Below are 17005 nucleotides of genomic sequence, written 5' to 3' on the forward strand. Positions count from 1 at the left end.
GTCCTGGTCGGGGCCGATGTGTCGTCTAAATCCAAGCTTTTGAACATCCCTTTCAAAGGAAAGACCCTCTTCTGGCCTGAATTGAAAGAGATTATTTCAGAAATCACCGGGGAAAAAAGGCCATGCTCTCCCTCAGGGACAAGTCCTTTAAGACAAAGAACAAAGCTAATTTTCGTTCCTTTCGTAATTTCAGGAGCGGGCCCGCTTCATCCTCTCCGGCTTAAAAGCAAGAGGGTAACGCTTCACAGCCCAAGGCAACCTTTAAAAACCTTACCAGGGCTGGAATAGGGGGTAGAACAGGCCAAAAAGCCTGCAGCTTGCCACCAAGACAGCATGAAGGGGTAGCCCCCAATCCGGGACCGGATCTAGTAGGGGGCAGACTCTCTCTCTTGCGCTCAGGCCTGGGCAAAAGATGTACACGATCCTTGGGCATTAGAGATTGTATCCCAGGGATATCTTCTAGAATTCAAGGACTCTCCTCCAAGAGGAAGGTTCCACATTTCTCGTCTGTCTACAGATCAGACAAAGAAGAAAGAGGCATTCTTACTCTGTGTAGAAGATCTACATACAATGGGAGTGATCCACCCAGTTCCAATTGCGGAACAAGGGTTGTGTTTTTACTCAAACCTGTTTGTGGGTTCCCAAAAAAGAGGGAACTTTCAGACCCATCCTGGATCTAAAAATTCCTCAGAGTCCCATCATTTCAAAATGGAGACCATTCGGACAATCTTACCAATGATCCAGGAAGGATCATCACCAGTTTCTCAGGTTTGCTTTTTCTGGACAAGCATTACCAGTTTGTGGCTCTTCCCTTCGGCTTAGCCACTGCTCCCAGAATTTTCACAAAGGTGCTAGGGTCCCTCCTGGTGGTTCTAAGACCGCGGGGCATAGCAGTGGCGCCTTACCTAGACGACATCTTAATTCCAGGCGCCGTCTTTTAAAAAGAGCCAAGTCTCACACGGAGATTGTATTGGCCTTTCTGAGGTCTCATGGGTGGAAGGTGAATCATCAAAAAGAGTTCTCTTTCCCCTCTCACAAGGTTTCCCTTCTTAGGGGACTCTAATAGACTAGGTAGAAATGAAAATATTTCTGACGGAGGTCAGAAAATTAAAACTCTTAACTACTTGCCGAGTTCTTCATTTCATTCCCCGGCCATCTGTAGCTCAGTGTATGGAGACAAATCGGATAATGGTAGCAGCAATAGACATAGTCCCCTTTTGCTCGGATACACCTCAAACCACTGCAACTATGCATGCTCAAACAGTGGAATGGGGATTATGCAGATTTGTCTCCTCAAATTCAGTTGGACCAGGAGACCAGAGATTCTCTTCTCTGGTGGTTGTCTCGGGATCACCTGTCTCAAGGAATATGTTTCCACAGGCCAGAGTGGATCATTGTAGTGACCCGACGCCAGGCTGTTAGGCTGGGTGTGCGGTCTGGGACTCCCTGAAAGCTCAGGGCTTATGGTCTCGGGAAGAAACTCTTCTCCCGATAAACATTTTGGAACTGAGGGCGATATTCAACGCTCTTCAGGCATGGCCTCAACTAGCTGCGGTCAAATTCATCAGATTTCAGTCGGACAACATCACGACTGTAGCTTACTTCAATCATCAGGGGGGAACAAAGAGTTTCCTAGCGATGACGGAAAGTAACCAAAATAATCAGGTGGGCGGAGGATCACTCCTGCCATCTCTCAGAAATTCACATCCCAGGAGTAGACAACTGGGAGGCGGATTTTCTAAGGTCGTCAGACTTTTCACCTGGGGGGGGTGGGAACTCCACCCGGAGGTATTTGCCCAGCTGACTCAGCTATGGGGCACTCTAGAGTTGGATCTGATGGCATCCCGTCAGAACATCAAACTTCCTCTCTACGGGTCCAGGTCCCGGGATCCCAAGTGCGGGTATTGATAGATGCTCTAGCAGCGCCTTGGTCCTTCAATCTGGCTTATGTCTTTCCACCGTTTCCTCTTCTCCTTGTCTGGTCACCAGAATCAAGCAGGAGAAGGCTTCGGTGATTCTGATAGCGCCTGCGTGGCCACGCAGGACTTGGGTATGCAGACCTAGTGGACATGTCATCTGTCCCACCATGGACACTGCCAATGAGGCAGGATCTTCTAATACAGGGTCCGTTCAAGCATCCAAATCTAATTTCTCTGCGTCTGACTGCTTGGAGATTGAACGCTTAATTCTATCAAAGTGTGGTTTCTCTGAGTCAGTTATAGATACTCTGATTCCAGGCTAGAAAGGCCTGTCACCAGGAAAATCTACCATAAGATATGGCGGGAAATATCTTTGTTGGTGTGAATCCAAGGGTTACTCATGGGAGTAAAATTAGGGTTCCCAGGATATTGTCTTGTCCTCCAAGAAGGATTGGAGAAAGGGATTGTCAGCTAGTTCCTTATAAAGGACAGATATCTGCTCTGTCTATCCTTTTACACTTGCGTCTGCAGAGGGTACCAGACGTTCAAAGCCGTTTACTCAGGCTTTAGTCAGAATCAAGCCTGTTTATAAACCCGTGGCTCCGCCATGGAGTCTAAATCTAGTAATTTCAGGTTCTTCAGGGGTTCCGTTTGAACCTTTACATTCCATAGATATAAAGTTGTGTATCTTGGAGAAGTTTTGTTTTTGGTAGCTATCTCTTCTGCTCGGAGAGTCTCAGAATTATCTGCCGTTAACAGTGTGATTCACCTTACCTGGTTTCCACCGCAGATAAGGTAGTTTTGCGTACCAAACCTGGTTTTCTTCCTAAAGTTGTTTCTAACAAGAATATTAACCAGGAAATAGTTGTTCCTTCTTTGTGTCCTAATCCTTCTTCGAAGGAAGTAACGTCTGTTACACAATCTAGATGTAGTCGTGCTTTAAAGTTCTATTTACAAGGCAACTAAGGATTTCAGACAAACATCTTCCCTGTTTGTTATCTATTCTGGTAAGAGGAGAGGTCAGAAAGCGACTGCTACCTCTCTTTCCTTTTGGCTGAAAAGCATCATCCGTTTGGCCTATGAGACTGCTGGCCAGCAGCCTCCTGAAACTATTACTGCTCATTCTACCAGAGCAGTGGGCTTCCACATGGGCTTTTAAAAATGAAGCTTCTGTGAACAGATTTGTAAGGCAGCGACTTGGTCTTCACTGCAACTTTTTCCAAATTTTCCAAATTCGATACTTTTGCTTCTTCGGGAGGCTATTTTTGGGGAAGAAAGTTAGCAAGCAGTGGTGCCTTCCGTTTAAGGTACCTGTCTTGTTCCCTCAGTTTCATCCGTGTCCTAAAGATTTGGTATTGGTATCCCACAAGTAAAGGATGAATCCGTGGACTGAATACACCTTACAAGAGAAAACAGAATTTATGCTTACCTGATAAATTACTTTCTCTTGTGGTGTATCCAGTCCACGGCCCGCCCTGGCAATTGAGTCAGGTAAAAATTTTTTTTGTTTAAACTACAGTCACCACTGCACCCTATGGTTTCTCCTTTTTCTTCCTAACCTTTGGTCGAATGACTGGGGGGTGGAGCTAGAGGGGGGAGCTAAAATGGACAGCTCTGCTGTGTGCTCTCTTTTGCCACTTCATGTAGGGAAGGAGAATATCCCCCAAGTAAAGGTTGAATCCGTGGACTGGATACACCACAAGAGAAAGTAATTTATCAGGTTAAGCATAAATTCAGTTTTTATCTATCAAATAAATGAAGTACACAGTAATATTTCAGTAGTGAAATGAGGTTAATTGGATTAACAGAAAATGTGCAATATACATCCAAACGAAATTAGACAGGTGCATAAATTTGGGCACCCCAACAGAAATATTGCATCAATATTTAATTTAGTAGAGCCTCCTTTAGCAGAAATAACAGCCTCTAGACACTTCCTATAGCCTGTAATGAGTGTCTGGATTCTGGATGAAGGTATTTTGGACTATTCCTCCTTGCAAAACATCTCCAGTTCAGTTAGGTTTGATGGTTGCCGAGCATGGGCAGCCCGCTTCAAATCACCGCACAGATTTTCAATGATATTTAGGTCTGGGGACTGAGATAGCCATTCCAGAACATTGTACTTGTTCCTCTGCATAAATGCCAGAGTAGATTTTGAGCAGTGTTTTGGTTCGTCTTGTTGAAATATCCAGCCCATTCAACTTTGTGACTGATTCCTCAACATTATTCTCAAGTATCTGCTGATATTGAGTGGAATCCATGCGACCCTCAACTTTAACAAGATTCCCAATACTGGCACTGGCCACACAGCCCCATAACATGATGGATCATCCACCAAATTTTACTGTGGGTAGCAAGTGTTTGTCTTGGAACGCTGTGTTCTTTTGCCGCCATGCATAACGCCCCTTGTTATGACCAAATAACTCTATCTATGTTTCATCAGTCCACAGCACCTTCTTCCAAAATGAAGCTGGCTTGTCCAAATGTCTGTTTGCATACCTCAAGCGACTCTGTTTGTGGCGTGTGTGCAGAAAAGGCTTCTTCTGCATCACTCTCCCATACAGATTCTTCTTGTGCAAAGTGCAGTGAATTGTTAAATGATGCACAGTGACACCATCTGCTGCAAGATGATGTTGTAGGTCTTTGTAGGTGGTCTGTGGGCTGTTTTTGATCATTCTCACCATCCTTTGCCTTTGCCTCTTCGATATTTTACTTGGCCTGACACTTCTGGGCTAAACAAGAACTGTGCATGTGATCTTCCATTTCCTCACTATGTTCCTCACAGTAGACACTGACAGCTTAAATCTCTGCAATAGCTTTTTGTAGCCTTCCCCTAAACCATAATGTTGAACAATCTTTGTTTTCAGGTAATTTGAGAGTTGTTTTGAGGCCCCCATGTTGCCACTTTTCAGAGGAGAGTCAAAGAGAACAACAACTTGCAATTGGCCACCTTAAATACCTTTTCTCATGATTGGATGTATCTGTCTATGAAGTTCAAGGCTTAATGGGCTTACCAAACCAATTGTGTGTTCCAATTAATCAGTGCTAGGTAGTTACAGGTATTCAAATCAACAAAATGACAAGGGTGCCCAAATGTATGCACCTGTCGTTTTGATGCATATTGCACATGTTCTGTTAATCCAATAAACCTCATGTCACTACTGAAATATTACTGTGTCCTTCAGTTATTTGATAGATCAAAATTAAATTGCTGATCCAAACACCCAATTATTTATAAATGAAAATCATGGAAATTGTCAGGGGTGCCTAAACTTTTGCATACAACTGTGTGTGTATATATATATATATATATATATATATATATATATATATATATATATATATATATATATATATATATACACACACACACAAAAACATCTTTAGCAATGTATATGTATGTATCTCTATGTTAAAGCCCTTTGCATACCTTTTTCTTTCTAACACGTGAGACCTCATATCTTTTAGCCATTTTAATGCAATTTTTTTAAAATAATCTTTATTAGACAGTGTTAATGTGAGTGTAACTGTATTGTACAATCTATTTTTGATATTTTTTGTGCCTCTTTTTTGTCTTGCATAATAGTTGACCATAGCTCTCAAGTAACGCTAACCCAATGCATGTTAAATTTGATTGCGGTCAAGTGAACATGTTTACTTTCAACTTGTAATATGGATACTACTTTGTATGCGCTCAAAGGGCCTCAATATACCCCATATCACTTGAACAGAACATTTAGCGCGCCACTAGTAATCTAGCACATAGAATTTAAAAAATATAATCTATTTTTACAATCACCCAGTTGTCCCATTTATTTTGTTTCTTGTAATGTGTTTTGTTTTCTTTTAATGTGGCCACTAATTTGAAAGAGGGGCATTGCTTTATGTGTGTGTTGTATGCTATCTTTAGCGGATAGGGGCTCCTTTACAGCTACCCCACTCCTCATAAAGAAAATACATGGAGTCAGATCTTGCAATTTTTATGGCAATTGGCTTGCCTACAAATGAGAGGGGTATGAGACACCTGATTGGAAAGAGGGATTTCCCCCTTTTTTTCAAAATGGGGTCTCATACCACTTTTTTATTTTTTTGTGTGGGATAGGGGCTCTTAAAGTGCCCCCGCACCATCATCAACACTGCTTGGGGATGTAATTTTGGCAAGTAACTACCATCACAATAATGAGACAAGACATCTAGATTTTTCTTCTGAGTGTGAAATTGGCTTTAAGGATCTATATTGACCTTTATGAATGGCCATTCCAAAGCAATGGAATGTGAGCAACATTACCATTTTATATCTGGTAACAATCTGTTTCAGCAGAGTAATGCCCTTGCTAAATGGTCAAAAGATACAAACAAACGCATTACGTATTTCACAATTCACTGTCAATTCTGAAACAAAATCAATGTGTCCAATTTATTTTCTTGTATTTTTAAACAGGCTGACTATATCCATTATTTTGATTTGCTAAAATATATTAACTTCTTTGCTAATTTGTTAATCCACATCCATGCTAACAGTAATGTAACATTTCCAAGGATGTTAGCACTTTTCGCCATGGTAGTATTGATTTTCTAACAAAAAGTAACGTGCAAGAAATTATAGGTTTGCAGTAAAAGGTACAGAGTAACATTAATATTGCAAGGCTTGAAGTCTGGATTGACAAGTATCTTCTACCTAAAGTGTTCAATATGCAATACCCCATAGTTAAATAAACATACATCGCAAAATAGGTTGTTTTTTTATTTTTTTCCTGCAGTTTTGTTTCTGAAAATTGTTAGCTTTTCCAGTGACCTCAGAGAGGCTGAAGTACATCCTGCAGATTTCTGATCCCTGCTAATTAGAGATTGCTTGATCGGTGCAAAAGCTCATATATATATATATATATATATATATATTTCTAATTTACTCCTATTATAAATTTTTCTTCGTTCTCTTGCTATCTTTATTTGAAAAAGAAGGCATCTAAGCTATTTTTTGGTTTAGAAAACTGGACAGCACTTGTTTATTGGTCGGTTAAATTAATACACCAATCTGCAAGAACAACCCAGGTTGTTCACCAAAAATGGGCCGGCATCTAAACTTACATACTTGCTTTTCAAATAAAGATACCAAGAGAAATGAAGAAAGTTTGATAATAGGAGTAAATTAGAAAGTTGCTTAAAATTGCATGCTCTATCTGAATCACGAAAGAAAAAAAATGGGTTCAGTGTCTCTTTTAACACAGTAGAACTGCATAATCAGCAAGTGCATAGTAACCCAAAAGTTCAAAAGAACTATAATCTGAATTTCAAACAAGCAATAGATTCTCTGACAAATTTCAAAGTTTGTTTCCATTTCCTGCTCCTGTATCATGTGACAGCCATCAGCCAATCACAGACTCATATACGTATACACTGTGAATTCTTGCACATGCTCAGTAGGAGCTGGTGCCTCAGAAGGTGTGCATATAAAAAGACAGAACATGTGTCAGTCTTATTTTTCTAATCCCAATCCAAATTCTTAACATTTAGCAACAGATTATGGGGCCATTTTTTTACTTATTGAATTCAACCGCTAAAAACACTTGATCAACCAACATTTTTTGACTTATCATTGCGTACCCCAAAAGGTTTTTAAATGTAACATTGGTTTTGTCAATGGGCAAAACACACTGAAATTACTGCCCACCATATTGAATGACGTTGATCAATTAATGTATTCAGAAAGTGTGCATACGCTACTGGTATGTTAATTTATTGCAAAATAAAAGACGAGTCTTGTAAGTGCAAGATTTTTCATTTTCTTTTAATCTATTTTGCTGCTGCTACCTGTATGATTAGATATTAGTTTATTAGTTTTTGATGTTGGAAGATAAGACAAACTGCTCCATTTATTTAACATTGTACATTGCTGACCCAGTTAAATCACAATATTGCCAAATATTTAATACATGAATAATACGAAGGGTTTATATTACAGGTGGAAATTCTAGATGGCAAAACAAAGCAACAGTTGTGTTTTCTTGACAAGGTAAGTTATAAGTAATTGCACTGAAAAAGTTTATTTGTTTAAGAAATGTATTTTTACAATGTTCCTCTTGTGACCTGGTGTACTCAGATTTTGGGCTAGATTATGAGTGGAGAGCTAAATTTAACGCTCCCGCTCAAGTGTAAATTTTGCTTGATGGAAGCTTTTTGTGCGCAGGGTAGCACTCATATTACAAGTTCAAAGTAAAAGGCTTGCGCGCGAGTGAACCCTGATGCGTGCAAACGAAAGTAAAAAAACACCTATAGCTCCCATGGTAACTCGACAGGAGTTATGTAAAGCTCACATTCTAATGTTCTTCACATACAGTATAATGCAATATTTATTATATATATACTTATTTGTATAGACAGGGGTGGAAAATATCCCTGGGGTTTACTAGTCAGGGGTTAAAAAATACTAGCCCAGAGGGAGAAGTTACTAGTCCACTCAATGTTAAAGATAGGAAAAAGTCACTTTAGTTGTTCGGATCTAGTGGACCACTGGAAATTTTAAGCCCTGGATATAGATATCTAATTTACATATATATACAATATATATACATATATACAAACACGGTAGGGGACTGAACTCTTATACCGGACCGTGTTTTGTATATGTCTGGGGTGATTACATAAGCCTGTGCACCCTTCACTTGTTCCCAGTTTGTTGGATTGAGAGCGTGCATTGTGTGGCTGTTTTGGGGTCCCAGGTTTTTGGAAGGGACCTTGTTGTTATACCTGGGCTTGTACCATTTGGCCAAGTGCGGTAACTAACCCTTCCATTTTTGCTTTTAATCTTAGCTGAGAGCTTGTAAGTGAGTGCTGGACTTTCTCTGTGTGTTGTATTAATTTGTTTTGTAATTTTCCCTATGGTTCTTGCACCCAGACCTGTCTGGGGTTAACTGCCTGTGACTCTGGGGACAGCACAGCTTCCTGTGAGTGCCAGTGAGCACCCAGGGCTGAGCATGTTGCAGGGTCATGGGATGTGTACCAGGTCCGGTATGAGAATGCAGTCCCCTTCCGTGTTTTGTATATGTCTGGGTGATTACATAAGCCTGTGCACCCTTCACTTGTTCCCAGTTTGTTGGATTGAGAGCTTGCATTTTGTGGCTGTTTTAGGGCCCCAGGTTCTTGGAAGGGACCTTGTTAGGGTACCTGGGCTTGTCCCATTTGGCCAAATGCGGTAACTAACCCTTCCATTTTTGCTTTTAATCTTATCTTAATCTTATCTTATTATTGTAATCTTATCTTAATCTTATCTTAGCGCTGCGGAATCTGTTGGCGCTCTACAAAAAAACGATAATAATAATTATCTGAGAGCTTGTAGGTGAGTGCTGGACTTTCTCTGTGTGTTATATATAATATATAATAAAAATCACATTATTTTATATGTGAAGAACATAGGAATGTAAAATATATGTAACGTTATCAGGGTTCACAATTTAGGTATAACGCGTTGTTGGGGTTAGCACACATAAATAATAGATAACTTCAATGCTATTGGAATATTAAATATAAAACATTAAAAAATATTAATTATAATTATTTAAAATTGTTATACATATGTGTGTACATAATGAGATTTCAACAGCTCAGTTTGTATGATTAACTCACCTGTATTGAAGCAAGACCTGTTCATTGTAGCTTGTATCTTTTGACTAGACGTGAAAAAAATGTACAGTTTTTTGTAAGTGCCTACAATAAATAAAATTAGACTTGTGCACGCGGGAAAAATTTGGTTCGGTTCGGATGTTTTCGAATTTCGGTTCGGATCGATTCGAATTCGGAAAAATTTGAATTCGTTTCGGATTCGTTTCGGATTCATTCGGCTGGATTCGGTTCGATTCGGAAATTTGGAATTTCGGTATGTGTTAGGTGGGATGTGCTGTGTATTAGACTAGTATTATGTACTGTATATTAGGTGTAACCCATAGCAGAGTGATATAACCTAATATACTGTACAATACTAGTGTAATCCATGGCCATCCGAATGTAACGAATAAATCCGAACTAATTCGGATTTATTCGGTACTATCGTAATTCGGAAATTCAAATCGATCCGAATCTCCGAATTTTATCAAATTCGTCCGAATTTCGATTCGGAACGAATCAAACCGCACATGTCTAAATAAAACTTTATTGCTTTTAAAAAGAAAAATATTCCACTCAAAACGTACATTTTTCACAGTCATTCTTTCTTCAATAAATCTGAGTGCCGCTAATATTTGTGCTGTCTAAAAAGTAATATTGATATAAAGAATGGGATATTTGACTACCTCATCTGTATAAATTACATTTCCATTCTGTATTTCCTTTTTTATGTAGGTGGAACCCAATCTCACAATCAGTGATGTTAAACTGATGTTTCATAAATGTTGTAAGTATTGTTTTTTTTTTTTTGTTTTTTTGTTTTTTATAGAGACAAAGGTTGACAATCCCTAAGATACAAATATAAGAGCAGGCTCAATTTGTGGGTGGAAGTCTGCTATAAGGCATTTATTAAAGGGACAGTTCAGCCAAAATTGGAATATGCATGGATGCATGGGTGCATTTCAGTTTTGAATAGAAGCATTTTTGTAATATACACGTATTAGCAAAAATGCTTCTAATAAAAGCTATAGCTGTTTCAAAAGTCTATTCAAGTATGCACCATTCACCAGCATATAAAACAAAGCACTTGCTCAAAGAACCATCTGGTAATGACTCAATTTGTTAATTGCTGACATAATACAAACCCCACTGGTGCTCTGAGGAACTGCAGTATTAAAAATGCTCGTGCACTGAGAATATCTAGCTATACTTCACATGCACGTGCAGAGAAAAATGTTAACACTAAAACAGTGATAACTTTTACTAGAAGCATTTATGTCAATATGTATATTGCAAATATGTTTCTATTTAAATATGTAATTTATATATGTGCATTTCAATTTTGACTGGAATGTTCCTTTAAAGTACCTGTGCTAACCTGATATCATTTTACTCTCACTCCTAATAAAGTTGCTAACATTTGAAAAATAAATAATCCAGGAACACTTTACAGTGGCCCAATCTAGTAAACAGATTATGGTGTTATTGACCACACCCACTCAATGTAAAATTGTTCACAATAAGCAAAATATTAAATATTCTGTTATTCAATGTAATCTCTAAACTGCATGATGCCAGTTAACCAATGAGATCTATTATTTTATCCTTCTGCTGTTTGAAAGTAAAGTGCAAGGGCAGAGTCCCAAAACAATTATACCAGGAAACTGGAGACTATGGGCCGGATTACAAGTGGTGTGCTATTTTTTTTTTTTTTTTTTTTTGCTCGTTCACTGTCTGTTCAAGTACAAGCAATTTTAATCAACTTTCCAATTTACTTTTATAATTTTTTTTGCTTTGTTTTCTTGTTATCCTTTGTTGAAATGCGTAACTAGGTTATTTATTTTCATTGAAACTTGCAGGAAATTTAAACTGGTACTTAAAGGGACAATACAGTCAAAACTAAAGTTTGTTTATTAAGATAGACATGAAATTCAAACAAAAGAAACTTTCATATGACTTCCATTTTTGAATTGTGCACAGTTTTTATACAAAATAAAATTATACAATTTTTGAGGCATTAACTTCTCATGAGCATGTGCAAAAGTTTACAGTATGTGTGTGTGTGTGTATGTGTATATATATATATATATATATAATTATATATATATATATATATATATATATATATATATTTATTTATTATATATAAGGCAAATGGTGTGTATCCACTATCCTTAGGCAGCTGCCAGGGTGCTATGTAGATAATGCAGAATTCATTAAAAAAGCACTCGCTGGTCTGGCGACGTCTGTGACAACCGGAAAATCTTTTATTGATGTGACATTTCGGGACAAAACCAGTCCCTTCAGAGGAAGCAGAGGAAGGGACTGGTTTGGTCCCGAAACGTCGCATCAATAAAAGATTTTCCTGTTGTCACAGACGTCGCAGACCAGCGAGTGCTTTTTTTCACAAATTCTATATTTAAATATAAATATATTTTTTTTAATTAATTTTTTTTAATGGGATTAGGATTAGCAAATTTACAAATGTATTGTCTGACACAGAAATGAATGAATTTACAAGGACATGGTGGGATATATGTTGAATAGTGTTAATTTGAACTTTCAAAATGTTTCTCGTTTTTAGGGCAACAGTTTTAACCCCATGAACAAAGGGCCGTTTGTTTTGTGTTTTGAAATGAATGCAAAGAAAACAGCAACATTTGTGTTTTTTTTTGGCATTTATCTGTATTCTAAAGCACATGTCTAGTGAACAATACTATAGCACAATGCATATTTGAAAAGCATGCAATAAGCACATAAAGCTAATTTAAATTTTAATGTCAATAATGCTTTCTAAATGCAAAAAAAATACCTTTTAATGAACCTCACGCAAGCTCTTGCCAAGTCCCATCCACCTCTTCTGTAAGTTTTTTTTGAAAATTAGTAGGTACAATGCATTAAAATTGTATCACGTGCCCTATGTAAATGTATAGTAGCACGCTCTTGAACTGCTGATGTGGATCATGTCCGCCCGACGTCGCTAAATGCTGACAGCGTACGCTGTCAGCATTTAATATTGCACAAGCATTCCTAGTGAAATGCTTGTGCAATGCCGCCCCCTGCAGGTTCGCGGCCAATTGGCTAGCAGTGGTGTCAATCATCTCGATCGTATCCGATTGGGATGATTGCTATTCGTCAACCTCAAGGTGGCGGATGAGTTAAGGAGCAGCGGTCTTACGGACGCTGCTTCTTAACTCTTGTTTCCAGCGATCTGGAAACTACGGGGGTAGATTGCAGCATCCACTGCTTGTTAAGTCTACCCCATAGTATAGATTTTACTGCAACTGGCGTGCAGAGCTGCAGCCTAAACCATAGTACAGATTAATAGCAGCAGTCTCTCACACTGCTATGTGATGCTCTCCATTGGATAAAGGGTCTGTCATGGCACCAAAATTGTATGGACATAAAGCGTTTTTATGGATGCAAATAAAGTTTTAAACCAGAGTGCCTGTCCTAATGTAGACTAAATGTCTAAAATGAGTCTGTGTGTATGAATGTCTATGTGTATGTATATAATGCGTGTGTGTTTATAACTAAGTGAAGATCTCCACTAAGTGAGCAAGGTTTAGCGTGCCATCGACTTAGCATTAGCTGACATGAGTTTTTCAGTGTGTACCTATAGTAGTTTATTATGTGAGGGATTTGGCACACTCACACCATGAGACCACCACACCATCAGATGTTAGCGTGCTCTATACTTTCTCTAGAGCTTTAAAAAAAAAAAAAACACTTTCCACTTGTAATATGAGCTCAAAAAGAAAAGCGCTATTGATGAAACTTGGGCCATATTAGCTGACAGTCGACCTAAGAGTTTTGCACTCTACTTGTAATTTAGCCCATTATTTACTTTGAACAAATACAATTTTTGAGTAAAATTGCTCTTTCATTATATCAGAATTTAGTTAGCAGTTATGAGGGTTTAAAGTTGGCCTTTACATTGCGGTCTATGAGAACTATGTGTTCCTGTAAATATACTGTATATGTACATGCTTATATACAGTACATATATATTTGTGTTAATATGTGTATATACACATATTAACAGAAATATATATGTATAGTGAAGTCATATGCGGTACATATATAATTACAATTTGCTGCCATCACTGCGTGACTTACCCCCTTCGCTGCGCTAGTTCTGATGCCATGTCTCACGGCATCAGAATAAGGCTCCTATTGGAACCTATGGAAGCACGCTCTTTTGAGCACAATGGTTCCAAGCAATGCAAACAAAAGCTTGCATATGCATTGGGCTCAACTTGTAATACCAGCGCACATTAGCGTGCACTGGTATTACTCAGTGGAGAGCAAATATCGCTTTCGCAAAAGCAATATTTAGTACTCCATTTTTAATCTGGCCCTATATAACCTCTAAATGTGCATGTTTCTAAGCCCCTACAGGCTACCCCTTATCTCAGTGTATTTTATTATCATTTTAAATCTTGCACAACAGCCAAACAGTGCTAGTTCATGTGCGCCATATTGATAAAACTGTGCTCATTCACATGGAGAATGAACCAGTACTGATTGGCTAAAATGCAAGTTTGTAAAAAGCACTGAAACAAGAGGGCAGTCTGCAGGGGCTTAAATACAAGGTAATCATAGAGGTAAAATGTATATTAATATAACAGTGTTTGTTATGCAAAAATGAGGAATGGGTAATTTAAGGAATCATCTATCTATCAAGAACATTTTTCAAGTAGACTTTAATTTTAGTAAAATTCTAAAGAAATAAAAAAAGATTTTTCTTTAAATATACCCCAGAAAATGTTTTTTTTTTATGGAAGTAAATTAGTTATATTTATTAAATGCCCTTTCTGAGATATTGCTTGGTGTAATAACCTTGAATTTTAACAATGACTATTTTTTTATTTTAATAATTGTCTTATCTTACAGATCCACAATGGTATCCAGCTAGACAATCAATACGTTTGGATCCAAGTATGTCCATTTTGTTTTTCTTGCGCTAATATAACTATCTGGTAAATTCTTGATAATGGCTGTGGTTTGTTATGAGATGAAGTATTATATTAATATTATTTATGTATGTTGTGTTCTAGAAGGTAGATCATTAAAGGATGATGAAATTCTTCAAGATCTTCCAGTTGGAACAACTGCTACGTTATATTTCAGAGATCTGGGTCCTCAAATTGGATGGACTATGGTAAGTGGCATTAATGTGTACCTACAAATAAACATCTAGCATCCTGTAGTGCATTGCTGCTTATGAGTCTACTTAGGTATGCTTTCAGAAAAAGCATACCAAGAGAATGAAGCTCTTTCTGAACTATCAAAGTTAAATATTGAGAATTTTTGTTACTACTTGCACAGTCCATAAATGCTATGCTTCTTAAAGTAAAATTTAAGTCATGCTATAGATTTATAATAAAAAACCAGGAATACACTCCTTTGCTGTTTGAAAGTTTTTTTTCTACATTTTATTGGAGTTTTCATTTTTATTTTGTTGTCAGCATACTATCATCTATACTTGAGCATTTCATAATTTTGTATGAAGCAGACAATTCATTTAGTGTCCCATATTTTTTTAACTCTAAAGCACTAAAGCAGGGCTACCCAAACTATGGTTTTTGTGTGGCTTTCAGCACCACTGAGCTAGTAATTTGTTATTCTACTTCTCATTAGGTAATTAGGTAATGCGTGTGTGTTTTAACAATTTTTTTACATATAAGTAATATCTACAGTTAACCCATGCAGAAAGGGTTGGGCAGCCGTGAACCCTTGTTCTAAAGTAAATATTAAGGGCTTATAATAGTAAAAAAATTATGTGTTCTAATTCCTTAAAGCATGACATTTTAGGACTAGTGACCCTGCACTAATGTGTTTAAACCCGGGTAAACAGGATAAAAACACACCATAGAAGTACTGATCACAGTGCTCTGCTTGTCCTGAACCAAAACTGCTACTGATCCAATCAGCAGCGCTAGTTATACAGCGTAGTAATGCCACTAGCACTGCTGATTGTATCTGCACCAGTTTCGGCTCATGACCAGCAGTGCTCTATGGGTCCAGGAAGGCACTTCTATTTTGTGTTTAACCCCTTTGTGAGGGTTATACGCACTGCAGTGTAGAGTCACTAATCTTAAAATTACATGTTCTAAAGAATTAGGGCATATATTTTTTTGGCTATTATGGCTCATTAATACATAATTAGTGGTATATATTTAATAGTTCTCCATATTTTTAAAGTATAGTTTTTGTATTGTTTTGCTTGTTTGTTTGTTTTTTGTTGGTTTTGTTTATTTTGAATAAAAAACAAAGATTGTGATAATCTTACAACACTTCTCTGTGTCATCTTTTCCAGGTGTTTCTAACAGAATATGCAGGTCCTCTTTTTGTATACTTTTTGTTTTATTTTCGTATGCCATTTTTCTATGGATTGGCTAAAGCTTTTACATCCAGCCCACACTCAGTAGTACAGTAAGTCAACTTTGTACAATTGGTCATGTAGAATCTTAAAGTTACTGAGTGTTAGTCTCCTCAAAATGTTTTTTGTCCCCAGTTTGGCATGCTGCTGTCATTCATTCCACTACATCAAAAGGTTGATTGAAACATTATTTGTTCATCGATTCTCCCACGGGACTATGCCACTAAGGAGTATTGTAAAGGTAATCAGTTATACAATTAATGTATTAAAAATGCATTCTATTCATCTTTCTTGTGGTGTTCTATTTTATTCATTCTGAAAACAAAAAAATAAATCCTGCCACATAATAAAGCTAATAGTAAATAAGTAAGTGAGATAGACAGATACTTGATAGATTGATGGATTGGAAAATATTAGAGAGATATTTGATAAATATATAATAGAAATTTGGTAGATATGTCATATATAATAGAAAATTTTATAGATATGTAATATATAATAGATATTTGAAAGATATTTGATAAATATATAATAGATATTTGAAAGAGATTAGAGAAATATTTGATAAATATATAATATAAATTTGATAGATATGTATTAAATATATAATAGAAATGTAAAAGATATTTAAAAAATAGATAATAGATATTTGATAAATATATAATATAAATTTGAAAGACATTTAATAAATATATAATAGAATTTTGAAAGACAATTGATAGATATTTAATATATAATAGAAATTATATAGATATTTAACAACTATATCATAGAAATTTGATAGTTATATCATTAATATCTAATAGATATTTTATAGATATGTAATAAATAGATAAAAGATATTTGAAAGATATTTAATAAATATATAATAGTAATTTGATAAATATATAATAGATATTTGAAAGATATATTAGAGAGATATCTGATGAATATATAATATAGATAGATATGTTATAAATATAAAATTGAAATTGAAAAGATATGTAAAAAAATAATAAAATAGGAATTTGAAAGATAGGTAATAAAAAATATTTAATAAATAAATAATAGATTGTTGATAGACATTTAAAAAATATATAGTAGAAATTTGATAGATATGTGA

The 17005-nt window shown here is 36.6% G+C and overlaps 1 protein-coding gene across 1 annotated transcript in view; it reads left to right on the forward strand.

Moving 5' to 3' along the window:
* Window positions 1-17005, forward strand: part of LOC128640703 (very-long-chain enoyl-CoA reductase-like) — an 89775-nt gene that overhangs the window by 38530 nt on the left and 34240 nt on the right. The window contains exons 4-9 of the mRNA XM_053693131.1: window positions 7882-7932; window positions 10254-10305; window positions 14415-14459; window positions 14579-14682; window positions 15841-15956; window positions 16039-16144. Coding sequence (XP_053549106.1) covers window positions 7882-7932; window positions 10254-10305; window positions 14415-14459; window positions 14579-14682; window positions 15841-15956; window positions 16039-16144 — 474 coding nt within the window. The remainder of the gene's footprint in view (window positions 1-7881; window positions 7933-10253; window positions 10306-14414; window positions 14460-14578; window positions 14683-15840; window positions 15957-16038; window positions 16145-17005) is intronic.

Source organism: Bombina bombina, chromosome 10, assembly GCF_027579735.1.
Source record: "Bombina bombina isolate aBomBom1 chromosome 10, aBomBom1.pri, whole genome shotgun sequence".
Classification (NCBI taxonomy): domain Eukaryota; kingdom Metazoa; phylum Chordata; class Amphibia; order Anura; family Bombinatoridae; genus Bombina; species Bombina bombina.